Below are 20,852 nucleotides of genomic sequence, written 5' to 3'. Positions count from 1 at the left end.
GTAAACAGCACAGACTCTACATGCTAGGGGTTGGCAAACTTTTTCTGTAAAGATCCAGGTAGTAAATATTTAAAGTTTTGCAGGCCATGAGGCCTCTGTCTAGTCAACTCTGCCATTGAGGGCCGAAAGCAGCCACAGACAATATATAAATGAATGAACGTGGCAATGTTTCAATGGAATTTTATTTACGGATACTGAAATGTGAATTTCACAAGATTTTCACACAGGAAATATAGTTTTTTTCAATCACATTAAAAACGTTAAAAAAAAACACACACACACACACACACTATTAGCTCTCAGGCTGAAAAAAAACAAACAAACAAAAAACAGTGGACTGGATTTGGCCTGTGGACCAGTTTCTAGCCCCTTCACCACACATCTGTAACACTGGCACAGGTCAGTACCACCAGAAGCAAAACTATGAGAACTAATCCTGACCCATGGGAAAGGATTTATTGTGGCCAAAGTAATTCTTAGATCATAACTGCCCCAAAATAGGAAAGATCAAGAAGCTAACACTTTTTTTTTTTTTTTTTTTTTTGGTGAGACAGAGTCTTGCTCTGTCGCCCAGACTGAAGTGCAGTGGCACAACCTTGGCTCACTGCAACCTCCACCTCCGGAGTTCAAGCAATTCTCCTTCCTCAGCCTCCCAAGTAGCTGGGATTACAGGCCAGCACCAACACACCCAGCTAGTTTTTGTATTTTTAGTGGAGACAGGATTTTGCCATGTTGGCCAGGCTGGTCTCGAACTCCTGACCTCAAGTGATCTGCCCACTATGGCCTTCCAAAGTGCTGGGATTACAGGCGTGAGTCACCGTGCCCGACATTATAGCTAACACATTTGTTAATTATGTTTTCTTTTTTTTTTTTTTTCTGAGATGGAGTTTCACCCTTGTTGCCCAGGCTGGAGTGCAGTGGCGTGATCTCACCTCACTGCAACCTCCACCTCCTGGGTTCAAGTGATTCTCCTTCCTCAGCCTCCCAAGTAGCTGAGATTACAGGTGTGTGCCACCACGCCCAGCTAATTTTTGTATTTTTAGTAGAGACGGGGTTTTGCCATCTTGGCCAGGCTGGTCTCGAACTCCTGACCTCAAGTGATCCACCCACTTGGCCTCCCAAAGTGTTGGGATTACAGGAGTGAGCCACCACACCAGGCTGTTAATTATGTTTTCATTTCTCCTGATTAAAAAGATTCTGCTTTAAGCTTGTTGACTTCAAGAGGCTTCAGTATAAACCTTATGTAGACTTTCTCTCCCCAAAAGTAAAATTATTCTAGTTATAAAAATGAGTTGGGCCGGGCACGGTGGCTCACGCCTGTAATCCCAGCTCTTTGGGAGGCCGAGGCGGGTGGATCACCTGAGGTCGGGAGTTCGAGACCAGCCTGACCAACATGGAAAAACCCCTTCTCTACTAAAAATACAAAATTAGGCAGGCATGGTGGTGCATGCCTATAATTCCAGCTACTCGGGAGGCTGAGGCAGGAGAATCACTTGAACCCAGGAGGTGGAGGTTGCGGTGAGCCGAGATTGCGCCATTGCACCCCAGCCTGGGCAACAAGAGGGAAACTCGGTCACAAAAAAAAAAAAAAGCGTTAAGATCATGTACTCTTTTAAGACCTATGTATCCGTAACTAACACAAAATGTGTCCAAACTTTTTAACAAAGTTATACATTTTATACTCCAATAACATGTAATGTAGCTTTTGAGCATTTATTTGCCTTTCCCTTTGCTTAAGACCTGGTGATAAAACAGAAAATGGATTCTATGTCAGCATTCTTGTGGCGCAGATTCAAATCACCAGGTGGTATTTATTACATTTAGATTTCCATACTCCAATTCAACTATTGTAAATCAGAAATCATCATGATCCTTCAGCTGGGCGTGGTGGCTCACACCTGTAATCCCACCCAGCACTTTGAGAGGCCGAGGCGGGTGGCTCACTTGAGGTCAGGAGTTCGAGACCAGCCCAGCCAACATGGTGAAATCCTGTCTCTACTAAAAATACAAAAATCAGCCGGGCATGTTGGTGCACGCCTGTAATCCCAGCTACTCGGGGGTTGAGGCAGGAGGAGCACTTGAACCTGGGAGGTGGAGGTTGTAGTGAGTCGATATCACGCCACTACACCATAGCCTGGGTGACAGAGCAAGACTCCATCTCAAAAAATAAAAATTAAAAAAAAAAAAGAAATCATGATCCTTATTTTCACAAGTTTGCAAATATGGGGCTCACGAACAGGGAACTAGAGTTTAGAAGCCATTGTCTTTAATTCTTTAAATGGTGGCCAGGTGTGGTGGCTCATCCCTATAATCCTAGCACTTTAGGAAGCCAAGGTGAGTGAATTGCTTGAGCCCAGGAATTCAAGATCAGCCTGGGCCACATGGCGAAACCAAAATTAGCCAGGTGTGGTGGCTCATGTCTGTGGTCCCAGCTACTCAAGAGGCTGAGGTGGGAAGATCACTTGAGCCCAGGGGGCAGAGGTTGCAGTGGGTCCAGATGGCACCACTGCACACAGCCTTGGCAAAGAGTGAGACCCTGTCTCAAAAAAGAAAAATTGTAATGGTTATGCACATTACTTAAAATGACCTATTTAAGGAATTCAGACATGTTACACGCAAAAATGATCACTGCTATAAGTATACATTGCATTGAGTGCTATAAGTATACATTGCATTAGAAAAGAAGCTGCCCTTGTTTTCAGATTTGTGTTTATATTGCGTGTGTTCTAAGTGTGGGCGATCATAGCCTACAGCTGGGCCAGCCGCCGTTGCATAAGTAAGGAAACTGGGTCCCCCTAGTGTTCAGTTCTCGTAATGACTCTCTAAAGGTGCAGAACAAGAAAAGTGGCAAGAGAACTTAGAACTTCGCTTTCCATGTAACAACTCACACCCAAATCAAAACTACTTCAATGACTATCCGTTTCCTACAGGGAAAATTAGACGGGAAACCTGATGCCCAGAACATTTCACCAAATATTATTGAGAAAACACATATTGTGGCCATGTATTTGTGTCATTTATATGACTTTCCAGCAACTCAAGAACAAGCACACTAACTTCCCTAACAACTTATACACCCTAGAATTCAACCAAAACTTTAAGTACCTTCTCTGCACTGGCACCTCCCATTCTTAGTCCCAACTTTGTCCCTGAGCTCCTGATTTATATCTGCCTGCATGGCAGGGCATGGATATAAAACTAGGCATCTTCTACTTAAAGTGTCCTCAGCAGAACTCTGGATCCTCCTCCTCAAACCCACTCCTCCACACATCCAATCGGCTCTCCTTTCTAAATACATCCAGGAGCTGACTGCTTCTGCCAACTACACCAGGACCCTTGATCCAAGCCAATATCATCTTAGCTGGATTATTAGAGTAGTCTTCTAGCTGGCCTGCCTGCTTCCACTCTTGCAACACGCCACCCCACCTTAATTTTCCATACAGAAGCTACAGTAATCCTGTTACAGCACAAGCCTGAAATAAATCCTTAGCAATGGGCCCTGTGTGACCTGCCTGATGGATGCTATTACTTTTCCCTCTGCTCCTGCTACACTAGCCTCACTGGCTCTTTTTTTTGGGGGGTGAGGGGGAGTCTCGCTCTATGGCCCAGGTTGGAGTGCAGTGGTGCAATCTTGGCTCACTGCAACCTCCGCCGCCCAGGCTCAAGCAATTCTCCTGCCTCAGCCTCCCAAGTAGCTGGGACTACAGGCGCATGCCACCACACCCGGCTAATTTTTTGTATTTTTAATAGACACGGAGTTTCACCGTGTTAGCCAGGATGGTCTCGATCTCCTGACATCGTGATCCGCCGGCCTCAGCCTCCCAAAGTGCTGGAAATTCAGGCGTGAGCCACTACACTCAGCCCTTTTTTTGTTTGTTTGTTTGTTTGAGATGGAGTTTCGCTCTTGTCACCCACGCTGGAGTGCAATAGCACAATCTCGCCTCACTGCAACCTCCGCCTCCAGGTTCAAGCAATTCTCCTGCCTGAGCCTCCTGAGTAGCTGAGATTACAGGCACCCGCCACCACACCTGGCTCATTTTCTTTGTATTTTTAGTAGAGATGGGGTTTCGCCATGTTGGCCAGGCTGATCTCGAACTCCTGACCTAGGTGATCTACCTGCTTCGGCCTCCCAAAGTGCTGGGATTACAGGTGTGAGCCACCACGCCCAGCCTCTCTTACTGTTTCTGGAATTGTTCTTATTGTTGCAAGCTTCAGGCCTTAGCATTTGTGGTTTCCTTTGCTTGGTACTCCCTTCCCTGAGATGTGTATGCAGTGTGACCCTTCAATTTGATCACTTCCAAATGCCACCTCTCTAGGGAGGAATTCCTGTCTATCCTATTCAAAATGGTACTTGTTTCTATCCATTTACTTTGATATTAGGTTATAACAGCATCCACTTTGGGAGGCTAAGGTGGGCAGATTGCTTGAGCCTGGGAGTTTGAGACCAGCCTGGTCAACATGGTAAAATCCCTCTCTACAAAAACTACAAAAATTAGCCAGGCATGGTGGCACATGCCTGTAGTCCCAGCTACGTGGGAAGCTGAGGTGGGAGGACCACTTGAGCCCAGTAGGCAGAGGATATAGTGAGCCAAGATCACACCACTGCACTCTAGCCTGGGTGACAGGTCAAGACTCTGTCTCAAAAAAATAAATAAAATAAAATAAAGCATCTGTTTACTCCTTGACTCCCTGTCTCATCCACTAGTGTATTAGGGTAGGAGTTCTTTGTTCACTGCTATATTCCCAAGGCTTTGAGCAGGGCCTGGCACCCAGTAGGCAGTGCTCCATGAATATTGTTGAATGAAAAAATACATCAACGAATGAATGAGTTATAGACTTTTTTCCCTTTAGTTACACAAGAGAAAAAAATGATATCTATTGACAGTTACAGCTCAAGAGAGTCTGTGCTGCTATGAAACAGCTGAATAACCATAGGACACTGAAAGCACTGTGCTGAGAACCCACCGGTTCAGCATCTGAGGATGGATGGGTCTCAGAGTGCCCAGCAGTAGTGTACTATATAGGTGAGTAAGTTGTAAAGAAAAAACTGATCCATGAGCAGACACTAAAGAAAACAGTAGGATGAAATCAATACTGGGTTAAGTATGGCGGTCTGTGAGTCTTAACATACTGCCTCAATAGATTTTGTTTCAACTATTTTCCAGTAGACTTTTTTTTTTCATAATGCTTTCTTTTAATGCCTCAACTAGTCGCAAGAGCTTTACTAAATATTGCAACTCTTGGCCAGGCATGGTGGCTCACATCAGTAATCCCAGCACCTTGGGAGGCCAAGGCAGGTAGATTGCTTGAGCTCAGGAGTTCCAGACCAGCCTCACAATGTGGAAAAAAACCCATCTCTAAAAAATAAAAATAAAAAAAAATACACTGGGCATGGTGGTGCACACCTGTAATCCCAGCTACTTGGGAGGCTGAGGTGGGAGGATCACTTGAGCCCGGGAGGTGGAGGCTCCAGTGAGCCGTGATCATGCCACTGCATTCTAGCCTGGGCAACAGAGTGAGACCCTATTTCAAAAATAAATAAATATTGCACCTCTCTTTTTTGGTACTAAGGCAGAAGTACATAGACTGATTTCTCCAACTTTGAGCAACCCCAGATGACTCTACTTGAACAGAAAAGAAATTGACAGTTTAATCGTGTATAATCCCTCATAAACAATCTGGGGGAAAAATGGTTAGGTTCTGGTTGGTGATATTGTACTTCAATTAGGTCATGTAGCACAGTGAAAACAACAAATAACTCAACATTAGGGAGACTTGGGATCTGATCCCATTTTTGCCATTGGTTAAACAACAAGCAAGTTTACTCGGCTGCTGCAGGCTTGTGTCCTCATGCATGAAATGGACTAAATAATCTCCACATTATTAATGCTTCATGACTCTACTTTCCAAAAATGGAAATGCATTTGAAGACACTATCAGGCTCTTGAAAATGAAGAGGGGAGGGTAAAAAACAAGCTGCAACAGAGAACAGTATCAAGCTTTTAAAGAAACAAGTTAATACCAAAGCCAGAGGCCTTTACAGTGTCTACATACACCTTTTCAGCTTGAATGTCAGCACTGGCTGTACTGACAGAAGATTTACATGACCTTTTCCTGAAATAAGCCTTCCTCTCCTAGTAACTCAATATCACGGGTACATTTTTCCAGGTACACTAGAGTTGGGTACTGCTCTAGAGCTGCACTGTCCAATACAATAGACACAAGCCACATGGGGCTGTTGAGCACTTGAAAATGTGGCCAGTTGGAAGTAAGACGTACTGCAAGTGTAACATACACACAGGAATTTGAAGACGGTACAAAAAAAGGATATAAAACATTCAGCATTGATATTGATTGAAATAATATTTTGGATGCATTGGATTAAACAGAATATACTATTGAAATTAACTCCACCTGCTTCTTTATGCATTTGCTAATATGACTACTAGAAACATTAAGCTTACATAGGTGGCTTGTATTATATTTTTATCGAACGGTGCCACTCTAGATATCAGAATCTAGAAAGTGACTGAGATTCAAACTCTTCAATGAAGCACTTTTTAAATGCTCTACTCGAGAGGTGATTCCACTCACTGCTCTGCTGCCGTCGCGGTCCTGACTTTCCAAGGCTGTGCCCAGAGCGCGGCACACGTGGCTCTCCCACAGGCAGGCCTGCACGGCAGGCAGCAGTGGAGGAGGTTACCCTGGGTCGCTGACGCCAGGAGAAGCCAAGCGACCGACCCCACACTTCTGAGCCCCGCCGGGGAAGTCCCCGGGCGCGGAAACAGATGGTGCGCCGGCGTTTCGCAGCTGCTGGGCCCGCCAGCCTGGGCGCAGTCGGGGACAGCGACGCGCTTCCTGCCCGGGAAGGGCCCGAGCGCAGGGCCGGCTATAGCGGTCCCGCAGCTGCCTGCTTCGATTTTAGCACTGCTGCTCCCAAGAGGGAGCAACGCGGCCCTCTGTCCCTCGTAGGGCTTGAAATGTAAATTATTCGTATCAGGGGAATGTGTGTTTCAAAAAGCAAGCTGAACAAGAACCGACCGGTAGTCCTCCCCAAATTCTTCTAATTAACCCTCACCATTAGAAGTCTGAGGCCTGAAAAATCTCTTGACCGGAGAGATACTAACTCCACAGGTGACCAGCATCAGGATCTATGACATAAATGAAAAACATTCCAAATTCACTGATTTCTAAGAGTATTTAGACAGTAGAAAATTATTAATCTTCTTTATTAGCTCAATACTTTGTTCAGCCAGCATTTGCAGAGCAAAATCTGCTTGGATTTATTTAGTGAAAATTATCTTTTAAAACTACAAAAATTTAACCATAGTACATAAAATTTAGTTGCAGTAGGCATATTATATTTTTAAGCTAAACCCTAAGAAATTATCCAAAAATATATAGTTATACACAGCACTTATGATTGCTGAACAAATGCATCATATAAAATTTATGTTTAGTTCAATTTTTAGCAAGAGTGAACGGTTTCTTAGATGATTTTTCTCCTGGTCTCATAGTGCAGAGTAGACACAAATGGACCTTATTTATTCAACTAGGCAAATCTTAGTTCAAAAGAGTTTGTGACAAAGGCTGACCTACAGGACTAAAACCGTGCTTGCCTTGTAGGAAAATTAAAAAAAAAAAATGTAATCGAATGGACAATAATTTTTTAAGTACATTATTCAAGGAGAATCCATAAAACACCATGCTCCATCAGTCTCTTTTTGCTAATAGAATGACCAAGTGTTCTCTCCAATTAATTTTAACAGCAAACCGCCATTTCCTAAAATGACTTAAATGGGTTCAATCAAACAGAATGAATCCAAGGGAAACCACTGACTCAGATATAAAATGTGCCTTACATCATACTCCATACATCAAAGACTATACTTTCAGGGATCATTTCTATAGTTACATCATATTGCATACATCAAACAATGAAGAATCTAGGTTTCAAATTACAAATACATATATACCTTTAAGTCTTACCCTCAAGGTAAGATAGGAAAGTGGGAAATGCTGTCTGCTCACTGGTATTCCATAAAATATTCACTGTAATTTCTAGATTCCCAAGATACATCTATCTAGCAGAGGTGGTTTGTCAAGTCTGAGGTTTTCCACCTGTCCACCCCCGTAGCAATGGGGCTGATGTTCACACTCTGCAGGCCCTCATCAGCATTCATGGCACCCTGACAGATAACCCCATTAAACTCTCTCCCTGACTCAAGTAAACACTTCACAATGTAATGTGAGAAGGACATTATTACTGAAATAAACCTGAAAGCCGCTCTAAATCTATAGAAAAAGTGCAACACGCACAAATATAAATACCATTACACACTATTTGTAAGATCCCTCATAAATGACTATGTTATAGCTGAGACCTGCAACAGAACTCCCACCACCAAATGTTGTGGTAGTGTAAGGACCATTGTTATTTTCACTTGCAAATATTCCTGAGAGGTATTTTAAGCTGCTAAAAACTGATACAAGCTGTTCATTCTTTCAGGGATAAGGTGACAACCAGCAAGAGAAAAAAACGAGGTAATGCACTCGAGAGAGTAAGGAAGGCTCTCGGAAAAGGAGGGCTGTGGTGAAGATCAGAGCCCACTGACATCCAAAAATGTGACTTGGCTGGGCCTAACAGAGAGGAGCAGCTCTTCTAAAAACAAAATCACCCCCTGGAAATTATGTTGGTTGGTTCCTTGGGGCATCTACAGTTCTTTTTCAAGTTATTTACTTGCTCGTTACCGCTAGTCCCAGCTTTCTTGGGAGACCTAAACATATTTGGAGAATGGAAATAATGTGCTTGCTGCCACAGACCAGGCCAGTAAGATGAGAAGATAAAGAGTTTCTAGAGTTTTTATTATTCAAAATGAGTTTCATTTCAATTCAGGTACTTGAAAGAAGGTTCTAGTCTGTTACTTTGACACAGCACAAGATCAGTAGTTTATTCCAATGAAGTATTCCACTCAAATGAAAGCATAACATGCAAGTAGTGATTTATTTCAATCACTCCTATGTGAAGGTCCTTATTTTTGGAGAACAGCCAGGCATTTTATTATCCACTCTTTCCATTCCTTAAAGGCTTCCACGGGTTTCGGTAAATTCCCATTATCCTCACAACTGTGTTCTGGAGTTGCTCCAGGTGTGTCAGAAGATTCATCATCAATCCACCTCACCAGTGCCTGGAAAAGCATGAAAGATGTGCATTTCAACAAACCACAGCAAAATACTATCAGGCAAGGGAGAAGCATTGGCTTCTAGATCATAGGGTGATATATTACCCCATGAAGATGCTGCATTTGATAGTGATGGTGTGAATATGAAATAATGCTTATGATATACTGAGTGAAATGGCACATACCAAATACACACAGAATTACAAATGATGTCAAAAGTACGCACTGAAAAAAGATGAAAAAGAAATACACTCATTCTTACACTTTACTAGCATGATAGGATATCATTTTTTCTCAACTTGCTGAATATTCCACAAGGCATTGTATTAATTTGACATGCACGTATATACATATATAAGTGTCCACACAGGCATGGGTAGACATATGTATGTGAAAACACGTGTGTAGACATTTCTGTGCAGTCACCTGAATGCACAGTCATAGCCATGAGTAGACACATGAATGTATATTGATGTTTGTGGGCAAGTGTGGGCACACACACACACACGCATACTGAGATTAGGTACTTTCCTTCTGCCTTTTTAAAGAAAATCATTTTTTTCCTCCTAATGAACATCATACCTCTGTCCCATATTTGGAAAGGTAAATCCTGTCCACACACTTATAGGGTTTAAAAAATGAACTCTGCCACACATATCAATACTTATTCTGTTCTGCAAAGTCAAGCTCTCTTGCCCTAAATGGAAGAGAAGCAAAGAAACTTCTTCCACTATTTCTCATTGAACTGTAAGCATAAATCACTCAAAGGCAAGCTGAAGTTTTTAAGAAGGGCATTTCTTCACGTTTTTAAACCACAGCTTCCTGCTTATCTTTACACTAATTTCCTCTGATAAATTATAACTCCAGAGAAGGATATAATAGAAACGTCAGTTTGCTACTCAGATAACCACTTCCCCCTCTTTAGACTGTCCACCCCCCAACTTACTTTGTATCTTTCTACAGTGCTGAAGCCAATAGCACACTGCAACTTGCGCAAACAGATAGGGCAAAGGTTTAGAGGGCGCCGGTCAGCTTCTTCCAAGTGGTTGGAGCCTTGCATGAGGCATGCAAGCCACTGGCAGTGTCGCAGTCCAAATATGTGTCCGATCTCATGGGTTAAAGTCTGCAAGACAATCTCAGTTGAGGCTTTATAAGACCACCATCACATTAAGCTACACATCTCTTCTTTTTCTTGCTTTTCCAAGAAACACAGGAATCAACTCCCTTACCATTATCACCAAAACTTCACCCTGTCCAGACCTTCAAAGACTTAATAATCCCTCATTTTCCCAAATGTCTTACTGCCTTTCTTGCTATAGACTTCCTCAACCTCAACATCGCTGACATGTTGGACCGATAATACCAGGTTGTGGGAGGCTGTCCTGTGCATTGTGCGATGCTTTGCAGCATCCCTGGCTCTACCCACTAGATGCCAACAGAACTCCCTCCCTGATCGTGAAAATCAAAAATGTCTCCAGACGTTGCTAATATTCCCTGGATGGCAAAATCACCCCTGGCTGAGAACCCTTGATCTACACTAGGGTACTCGTTGTAATTCTGATTCTGGGGCTCTTCCCCTAGAGATGCTGATTTCAGTAGGACTGGGAGAAAGGGGGCTTGATCTGCATGCTAATGAGAACATCAAGTGGCAATGACACAGGGGGCCCACGGAACACACTGTGAGAATGTAGTTCTCAGAGGTGTAACTGTCAAACCCCAACAAATAGTACAGGTAAAAGCAGAATTTCTCTAGCTGAAGGAAAAGCCCATCTCTCTGGCTATGGAGAAAGGGGAGATAGGCTTTCCACAAAACCGAGTTGGGGATATCAGGAACTGCCAGGACAACTACAGTCGAGGGTAGCCTGGAGACCAGGGCAGGAAGGCCCAGGCTCCCAGAGAGGCCAGAGCAGAGGTTCTCCAAAGGCCTGGGGAAAACAGCTTTGCCCAATGACCACAGTAGCTTGAAAAAGTAGGTTACCCACTCACACCAGAATTCAGGAATTACACTAATAGCACATGGGTACAGCCAAGGCTGTAACTAGTAGTACAGAAAAACTGGCACTGATATTGTAAATTTCAATACGAAGGTATCCATTTAAATTGTTTTACTGATCATTTCAGTCAAGCACTATGCACCAAAATTATACAAATGATACAAACTCATTTATAATATTACCTTAAGGACTGACAATATACAGTTTACGGAACACTCTTTTAAAGAATCATCCTGTCGGATTTTTTTAATAACTTACCTTACAGGATCGAAGTAGTAAAACACTAGTTATTTCTGGAATATAATAGTTGTCGAAAATTGAATAGTCACTTGAAGATGTTTTCTTGAGCTTCTTCACTTTGCCTTCGTAGCGCATGCTATAAAAATCACTGCCATACCTGGCAAAGCTGAATATCCCCACACCTACAAAAAGAGGACAAGCAGCGACAGAATGAGAGTAAGGTCCCTGAGCAAAGACCAAAGAAAGAAGAGCCTGCTGGCCCATCTGGCCAGTGAGTGCACCTCTGTGTCACTGTGTCCACACCATCTGATACACTTATGGTTTGCCACCAAAAAGGAAGACTTTTGCCCCAGATTTCCCTATCAAAATCTTTTGCTGCTATCCACTTTGCCTTGCCTTGTAAAACTTAATGGACTTGAGGTCAAATGCTTGGGAAACTGAAGTTTCAGAGAGTCTTTTCCCACAAAAGAAGTCTTTTACTGAAAGTAGCAAGTACTCCAAATCAAGTACTCAAAAAGGAATCATAAAAAATAACCACATGGGTTGGGCGTGGTGGCTCACGCTTGTAATCCTAGGACTTTGGGAGGCCGAGGCAGGTGGATCACCTGATGTCAGAAGTTCAAGACCAGCCTGGCTAACATGGTGAAACCCTGTCTCTACAAAAATTAGCCAGGCATGATAGTAGGTGCCTGTAATCCCAGCTACTAGGGAGGCTGAGGCGGGAGAATGGCTTGAACCCATGAGGCGGAGTTGCAGTGAGCCGAGATCGCACCATTGCACTCCAGCCTGACGACAAGAGTGATACTCGGTCTCAAAAAAAAAAAAAATCACATGAACAATAGGCAGTCATGATTTCACTCTTTAAGGACACACTAAAACAGATCTGTTACACGTGTGTCTAGAGGGGTTGCTGGCCTTCCCTCACGCAGCAGTGACTGAGGACAACTGCCCTGATGTCTTGAAGCCCATGCTTTAAACCACGGCTTTAGACAGAATAACCTCTTCCCCTGCCCCACCCCCACCCCCTTTTTAAAGAGCAGCTCAACTCTATTATGTCACTGGTGTCTGGTGACCAGAATAAATACACTTGTAACTGACTTCCTGTGTTACATTTAGAGTTACATCAACCATCTCTGCAAGCACAGAGAACATGGTTTGCTACATAACTCACCCTACAGAGTACTGCTTCATAATTCGACTAGTTTACATCATCACTTTTATTTATGTCTCTGTTTTTATTTTAAAGTAATATATTTTTAAAGAAAATAAACCCATAGTAGATTTGTCCAATCTAATTTGATTCAAAAACAACTTCCTCACCTCCCTTTACCCAGAAAGTGTAGACTGATATTCGAAAATTAAGGAAAGATAGCATTCTGGAAATTAAGAGCGCACTAAATCTATTCCTGTATCACAAGTAACCCCTGCTGGCCAATCAAGTGTGAGCATATTTCACTACAGTAATACTTCCAGCAAGGACATTTCCTTCTTCCAATAATCCTACAAATAGATTATTTTCTTTCGTAGTCAATGCGTCTCACTTTAAAAATATCAATATTTGTAAACTCGGAGAAAACAAGACCACTGTGTTAAGATATTGTCACTGTCTAATCCTGCTACTTGCCTATGTAAATCTTTCATGTCATGTAATATTTAAGAAACTTACCAAAAAAAGAATTAAAGTAAATACAGTTTGAGGAAATGTTTCCTGACCTCCTCAAATACGTAAGATAAATTAGCTAGCAATATCTAGATACATGAACATATGCTTTGAAAATTATTTTTTTAGCTGGGTGTGATGACTCACACCTGTGATCAAAGCACTTTGGGAGGCTGAGGCGGGAGGATCGCTTGAGCCCAGGACTTCAAGATGAGCTTGAGCAACACAGGGAGATCCCATCTCGCCAAAAAAAATCCCATCTTGCCAAAAATAAAATAAAATAAAATAGCCGGGTGTGGTAGTCCTGTTGTCCCAGCTACTCGGGAGGCTGAGGCAGGATGATCCCTTCAGCCCAGGAGGTTGAGGTTGCAGTGAGCCATGATCACACCACTGCACTCCAGCCTGGGTGACAGAGGGAGACCCTGTCTCGAAAGAAAAATAAAAGGCAGATAGAATTATTTTTCAATGTTTCCATCTCTATCAGGTTAGTAATAAGAGAGAAAACTTATGATAAAAAGCTACCTCACACCACCAAAATCAGTAAGAAAGTAGTGATCCTCGTCTCCAAGAGTGCATGTTGGTAGGGCCATGGGGGGCCACAAGAAACCTCACATAAATGGAGAATAAAGAATAAAGGAGTAAGTGGCAAGAGGCTCTATAGCCCTACAGCCCCCACCTCTAGTAGAAACACTTGTCCCACAAAGCTTACGACCCCACCTAATCCACCCCACAAATCCTAGGCTAATGTAACATCCAGACAGACCATAAACTCTCAGGATAGTCCCTGTACTTACTCCCCATCCCCAGAACACTAATGAACCACTCCCTTTAGGGGGCCTTTTCCCTTTCAAGTCTGTCTTGGATTCTTGGGATGAAGTTAGAGAAGTAAGAACAAAAATGAAGGGGAGGGGAGAAGTAGAGAGATGACAAAAAAAAAAAAAAAAAGGTTAAAAATATGACCGGTTTCCAAAACCTTTCCCATCCCCAATATTACAATGCAGAGTTCCTAATAAGTCAAGGTTTATTACATATCTCAAATCAAAGATGGACATTTTGACTCTTTAAATTAAAAAACAAATGTCATAGGATGAGAAAGAAGCAACACTTAGTCTATGGCTATTCTATCTGTGCAAGATGACTATGAAAAGAATTGAAAAACAATTAGTTAGATTTTCACATCCATTAATAATAGCTCAAACTGTAATTGGTTTAATTCACCTTGCTACTGAATTACTGACATTTACTAGCTATTATGCTGAATGCCTATATATGTGCCAGGTCTATATATACATTTTTTTTTTTTTGAGGCACGGTCTCACTTTATTGCCCAGGCTGGAGTGCAGTGGCACGATCATGGCTCACTGCAGCCTCAACCTCCTGGGCTCAAGCAATCCTCTCACCTCAGCCTCCTGAGTAGCTAGGACTACAGGTATGTGCCACCATGCCCAGCTAATTTAGGTTTTTACATTTTTATTTTTTTGTAGACATGTGGTCTCACTATGTTGTCCAGGCTTATCCACACTTTTTATGTACAGGCACTTTTATGTAAATTATCTCCAAATGACTCCATGATGTGGGTATTGTTACCTTTAAGGTCCTGTAGGTAGTGAGTGGCCAACCAGAACCTAGATTATCAGAATCTACCAACAGCACGCTTCCCATTATGGCATAATGTCTCAACTGAAAATACTATACAGTTTTAAATATCAGTATGATTCTTGGTTGGAATTTTTTCCCTCTTTTAACATCTTCAAATATTCTCAAGCTGAAGAAGCGTCTAACAACAATGCCAAAAAAGGAATACCATCTGTCAAAGAAGCCTGTCCAAAGACAAAATTCCACGAGTCTCTTGGATAAAGATCAATCATTGTTATTCCCACAACACAAAAGGCATCTTCAGGTTTCTTCTTTTTCAAGAACTTCAGGATGTCCCCTATTTAAAAAGAAATACGTAAATGTATGAGTGTATATTATCTACATATACTGAGTTCGAACTGCAAAGTCGTGTAATTCACCTGCATGAATTTGTAGGTTGTGTGTGTTCTCATTGACTCTAAAGGAACATCTTGTTGCAGAAACAGGAACTGGTTCTAGGAGTTTTACTCTCAAGCCATAGAAATATGCTTTACAGTAGCCCGTGAGCCATTTAATATATTCTTCACTGATAATTCTGGTGTTTCCTAGAGAGCCTATAATATGGAAGAACATTTAAAAACAGACTTTAAGATGATTATTCAGTGTTTACCCAGTCTATGAGTAAGAAGATTCAAATTAGAAACAAAACCAATTCTAAATTTTCAATAACCTTTATCATTCATTGGTGTTGCTATGAATTAAAAAGAAACAAAATGTTATCTTTTAAGTCAGTTTGGCTACAAAACTTGTACCACCTCAATGAATATCAAAAACGATCCTAAAACGGCCCATCTGAATCAGACCATAGCCTGGACTATTCCTGACAACAGCGCCATTGCAAAACCGAACCAAAACCAGCACATTACCAGTATTTACCAATGGACTGTATATAAATGCTGCGTTTGTTTGGAGAGGGTGTCTTTCTGTAAGGATCACTGAAGAACTGTTCAAAGTCTTGGGGAGCCTCAGGGTGGGAGGTGATCCAATCTGATGGAGAATGCAAGGTAATGGGTCCAAAGAGATCACTGGCTGGCTGGAAGGCTTCATTCATTAAACGTTGTTCCCCAGCATCTAATTTCTCATACTGTGACACAAGCACTGGGTTCTTTGAGATGAGAGCTGTTTTTAGTGTCTGTTCGGAGTGCCGTATTATCTGCATCTAACAAAAAAACGCAAGTAGTCAAATATAAAAATACATATCCACATTGGGGACTTTACCTATCCTCTATAATTCAGCTCTGATTTCTCCCTAGAGTGAAATGACTGATTGCTAATGCTTTAGAGTGGTCACACTTAGAGTGGTTTCCTCATGTCCAATCAATTTCTTGGGGATCTAAGAAATTAAAAAGACAATCATGAAATCCATTCCTCCATCTCATATGTAACCTGCTTCCATTACAAAAACTAGTGGTGGCCAGGTGTGGTGGCTCATGCCTGTAATTTCAGCACTTTGGGATAGGGAGGATTGCTTGAGGCCAGGAGTTTGAGAACAGCTCAGGCAACATGGTGAGACCCTGTCTCTACAAAAAATTTAAAAATTCCCTGGGCATAGTGGTGCACATCTGTGGTCCTAGCTACCAGGGAGGCTGAGACAGGAGGATCACTTGAGCCCAGGAGCTTGAGGCTGCAGTGAGCCATGACTGTGCCACTGCACGCCAGCCTGGGCAAGAGTCCAAAACAAACAAAAAAACCTCATGGTGACCACAGAAGCAGGACCTCACACCCAACTTCCTTCTTTTGGGGAATAATATTGGCCTGGCACAGTGGCTCACGCTTATAATCCCAGCACTTTGGGAGGCCAAGGCAGAAGGATTACTTGAGCCTAGGAGTCTGAAATCAGCTTCAACATCATGGCAAAACCCCATATCTACAAAAAAATTAGCCGGATGTGGTGGTGTGCACTTGTAGTCCCAGCTATCTGGCAGGCTAAGGTGGGAGGATCATCTGAGCCCAGGAGGTCGAGGCTGCAGTGGGCCGTGATCGTGCCACTGCACTCCAGCCTGGGCAATAGAGACTCTGTCTCAAAAAATAGTATTATGAATTAACTCATTAGTGCCACATGAAAAATACTCATCGTTTCTAATGTAACTCAAAGATCTTCAACATCAAATAAAAACAAAACTAACGTAAGCCCTATCATTTCTGCAATCTAACTGCAGGCTGAGAAACTACAGCTTAGCCACTGAAGTTTACGGCCTCAAAGTCACGTCACATTAGGGAAGACATCAGATGACTAATCAAAAGCCAGCCTCACAATGACAGGTTTCTTCCATTCACATCGTGTTCCTATATAGAGCTTTCATCCTTCCTCTTGAATGGGTCCGATGTTCCACCACAAGGCTTTTTGAATTAAGGAAAAAGTTGAACATCTCTGTCTGGATCATCTTTGTCATATTTTCTAATTATCTAGATTTTGCCAGTTTAATGATAGACGATTGATAGGAAAACTTAAGCTAATATCTGTTCTGATTGAACCTATAAATTCTGGGGTTGAAGAGGCTGGCTAAAATTCCAGATCAAATGTCTCTGTACTCAAAAGCTCTGATATGAGCACAGGCTCATCCTCACTCCTACACAACTGGGCTGAAATCTGACTTCTACAGGACAAAATATAAAACAAGATGTACCTTCCTGTAGTCTACCTACCTTGATTAGGAAGGAAGGCTCCCATGGAAGCTTTTATCTTACAAGGATGGACATGTCTGGGCCTGGCTGGAAGAAAGTTGTGGAGTGTGCCTTCATCTTAATATTAAAAAGGCAGTGTGAAAGGTCAGGAGGCCTCCTCTTGCCTCCCAAACCTAATCTAGGGAAGCTGCGGGAGAAGATGGGCAGGGGGCGCAGAATTCGGTCACTGCAGTGGGCTGGAAGCCTAGGATGCTTTGGTCCCAAAACCAGAACATCACCGGCAAATGGGGAGGAGCTGGCCACCCTGGCTGGTTGCCTATAGCAACTCGCACTGTGGGCTCTGGTCCGTGAAGACACAACCCAGTCTCCGGCTGGGAGTGGAGTGGGGGTTCCCCAGGGACACTCGCTTCCCCTCTTCTTCCCCAGGGGCCTCGGGAAAGGCCTCCCTGGCTCCCTAGAGGCACCGCCCACGCGGACCCCGCGGCTTCCGCCACGTCCGCCCCTCCTACATCCTCATCCCGCTCCACCGACCGCGACTGGCCCCCGCCTCTACGACCCAGCTACCCTGCCTAGGGGCCCCGGCCCAGCTCTGACAGCACCCCGGAACCGCCCTGACCCGACAGGCCTCGACACCACCCACCCGCGGCAGCCCTCACGCGCGTGCGCACCGCGTCCCTTCGCACTACGCCACGCCTCGCCCACTGGCGCCACGCCCCTCACGCCATGCGCCGCGCCGCTCCGTCGCGCACGCCCTGTGGGCCCCGCCCAACTCACGACCCGCCCATGCCACGCCCCTGAGCGCGCCGCCGCCTGGGCAGGCGCAGAGCTGGAGTTCGGCGGCCGCGACCCGCCTCTTCCAGAATAGAGGGTAGCGAGGGGACTATAATCCCCAGCTGCCTGCCCCCGCAGTCGCCGGTTCCCCGCCTGCCGTCGCGGGGGCTCCGCGGCCCGGTTCTCGAGAGCCACAGACGCGCCCGCGTCGCTGGGGTCTCCCATGTGGGAACGTCCTCGGCAGGCCGCGGGTTTGAGAGGCATCCCCGGCGTGACGAATGCAACCGGCGTGGCCCCAAATGAGTCGGCGGCCGCCGCAGGTTGACGTAGAGCTGCAGCGTTCCCCGGGGCCATCACCCTCAGCACTTTCCCTTCTTTATTTGTTGGGGGCCGCGGGGGCTGGAACCCAGACGCGCAAGTGTGGGGCGCGTCCTCGTGGCGTCCCTGGCGCTCCGAGGCCAAAACCCGGATGCCGAGGGGAGGCCGTGAGCTCGGAAAGGCACCGCGGGGCCGGCATTAGGGCTGAGCTAGCTCTGTGGCCTCTGGTGGGACTTTCGGTCTCTCTGGGCCTCACCATTCTCTTTCTTTTTCTTGCTTTCTTATTTCTTTTTGTTGCTTTTTTTTTTTTTTTTTTTTTTGGAGATGGAGTCTTGCTCTGTTGTCCAGGCTGGAGTGCAGTGGGACAATCTCGGCTCAGTGCAACTTTTGCCTCCTGGGTTCAAGCGATTTTTCCGCCTCAGCCTCCCCAGTAGCTGGAACTACAGGTGCCCGCTATCACGTCCGGCTAATTTTTGTTATTTTTAATAGAGATGGGGTTTCACCATGTTGGCCAGGCTGGTCTCGAACTCCTGACCTCAAGTGATCCGCCCGTCTTGGCCTCCCAAAGTGCTGGGATTACAGGCGTGGGCCACCGCGCCCGGCTTTTTTTTTTTTTTTTTTTTTTTAATACAGGTTTTCACCCTGTTACCCAGGCTGGTCTCGAACTCCTGAGCTCAGGTGATCCACCCCCTCCTCGGTCTCCCACAGTGCTGGAATTACAGGCGTGAGCCACGGCGCCCGGTCTGTTATTTTGAAGTCAAGCCATTTTACCGTCTTCTGGATTTTCTTCATCTTAATTCTCCTTCCCAGTCTCCAGGAAAGACAGGCACGTGTTCTTGATGACTTCAGCACTTGTAACCCCTTGTTGGCTCTCCTTAGAGGACATTAACTCTGTTTGAACCTTTCAACTTCGAGGATCTCTTTAGCCCTTCCTTATTTGTTCACCCTCCTGGATCATGAAATCTCCAAATTTGTCCTTTGAACCCAGTGCCCATATCCACCCTCACCTGAACCCATTCTTGAATAAAATGCATTCCTACTATGACTTCTCAAAGTTTGAAGTTGAGAATACTGATGCGCTTCAATGCTTCAATGCTTCAATGCTTGAGAAGTCGTGGGCTTTCTTCCATGTGCCTTTTGACTGGGCGCCTATCTCCCGACAGCCTGAGGTGGTGTAGCATAGGGGCGAAGGTGGTCTGTGCTTGAATCCCAAAACCCTCACTTACTAGCGTGGGACCTGTGCCAGTTACTTGACCTCTTTTGTAAAATGGAGACAATTACAGCACATCCTTTTTTATTATTATTACTTGACACGAAGTCTCGCTCTGTCGCCCAGGCTGGAGTGCAGTAGTGCGATCTCGGCTCAATGCAACCTCTGCTTCCTGGGTTCAAGCGATTCTCGTGCCTCAGTCTACAGAGTAGCTGGGACTACAGGCACGCACCACCACGCCCGCCTCATTTTTTTTTTTGAGACAGAGTCTCGCTCTGTCGCCCAGGCTGGAGTACAGTGGCGCTATCTCGGCTCACTGCAAGCTCCGCCTCCTGGGTTCACGCCGTTCTGCCTCAGCCTCCCAAGTAGCTGGGACTACAGGCACCCGCCACCACGCCCAGCTAATTTTTTTTTTTTTTTTTTTTTGTATTTTTAGTAGAGACAGGGTTTCATCGTGTTAGCCAATTTTTGTATTTTTAGTAGAGACGGGGTTTCACCATGTTGGCCAGGCTGGTCTTGAACTCCGGACCTCAGGTGATCCACCTACCTTGGCCTCCCAAAGTGCAGGGATTACAGGCGTGAGCCACCGTGCCCCGTCTACAGCACATCTTAACAGAATTTTAGGGATCAAATCAGTTCCTTTGGATATGGTGCCTGTTTTTGACTTAACAGCTGTCTTCTGACATCCTGAGTGGCTTCTTTAGCTTAGTTGTCACCTCTTCTGTAGCCTCATCCTGCCTCATGACAAAACTTCTGCCTGTGCATTGCCTTGTGTGTACATAATAATACTGCGGTCGTCCTTGTCACAATGATTGTAACCTATTTCTTACATGTCACCCTTACTCAACTGCGAGATGCTTGAGGGTAAAGACTCTCATACGAGGTGTCTGAAGCATAAAAGGTATTCACTAGATTTTCAGTCAGTTTTTTGGTATTCACTAAAAAGAACTTCATTTTGCATTTAAACTTTAAATTTCTGAATCATGAACTTTGTACTTGCTCACAAATTTTAGGATAGCATATTTATGCATGGTCTAATATTTATTTTCTTAAATAACTGACCAGGCATGGTGTCTCATGCCTATGATCCCAGCACTTTGGGAGGCTAAGACAGGAGAAAGGAGAATCACTTGAGCCTAGGAGTTCCAGACCAGCCTGGTCAACATAGGGAAACCCCATCTCTAAAAAAAAAGAAAAAAAAAAGCCAGGTTTAGTGA

General features: G+C 44.3%; 2 protein-coding genes across 14 annotated transcripts in view; both read right to left on the bottom strand.

Moving 5' to 3' along the window:
* The window catches only part of ARSG (arylsulfatase G), a 151,002-nt gene extending 144,274 nt beyond the window's left edge, over nt 1-6,728 (bottom strand). The window contains exon 1 of the mRNA XM_063718916.1: nt 6,595-6,728. The gene's annotated coding sequence lies outside the window, so the exon portion shown is untranslated. The remainder of the gene's footprint in view (nt 1-6,594) is intronic.
* Nucleotides 6,729-8,844: 2,116 nt separating this feature from the next.
* AMZ2 (archaelysin family metallopeptidase 2) lies at nt 8,845-20,355 on the bottom strand. Of its 13 annotated transcripts, none has more exons than XM_024234258.3 (8): nt 17,977-20,355; nt 17,358-17,419; nt 15,588-15,870; nt 15,092-15,265; nt 14,881-15,009; nt 11,435-11,598; nt 10,129-10,305; nt 8,847-9,188 (listed from the first exon to the last, which is right to left on the bottom strand). In XM_024234258.3, the coding sequence occupies exons 3-8, from the start codon at nt 15,868-15,870 to the stop codon at nt 9,033-9,035; spliced, it is 1,083 nt and encodes a 360-aa protein (XP_024090026.1). In that variant the 5' UTR covers nt 17,358-17,419; nt 17,977-20,355; the 3' UTR covers nt 8,847-9,032.
* Nucleotides 20,356-20,852: the final 497 nt, after the last annotated feature.

This window comes from Pongo abelii, chromosome 19, assembly GCF_028885655.2.
Source record: "Pongo abelii isolate AG06213 chromosome 19, NHGRI_mPonAbe1-v2.0_pri, whole genome shotgun sequence".
NCBI lineage: Eukaryota > Metazoa > Chordata > Mammalia > Primates > Hominidae > Pongo > Pongo abelii.
The sequence above is the reverse complement of the archived record's forward strand: the minus strand, read 5'-3'. Positions and strand labels throughout refer to the sequence as shown.

Excerpts from the sequence above, each read along its gene's own strand:
- AMZ2 (XM_024234258.3), bottom strand. The coding sequence starts at position 15,870 with ATGCAGATAATACGGCACTCCGAACAGACACTAAAAACAGCTCTCATC. Across the intron at positions 15,010-15,091 it reads CAACCTACAAATTCATGCAG|GGGACATCCTGAAGTTCTTG; the intron begins GTGAATTACACG and ends CTTTTTAAATAG. Across the intron at positions 11,599-14,880 it reads ACAGGCTTCTTTGACAGATG|GTGTGGGGATATTCAGCTTT; the intron begins GTATTCCTTTTT and ends CTCTTTTTGTAG.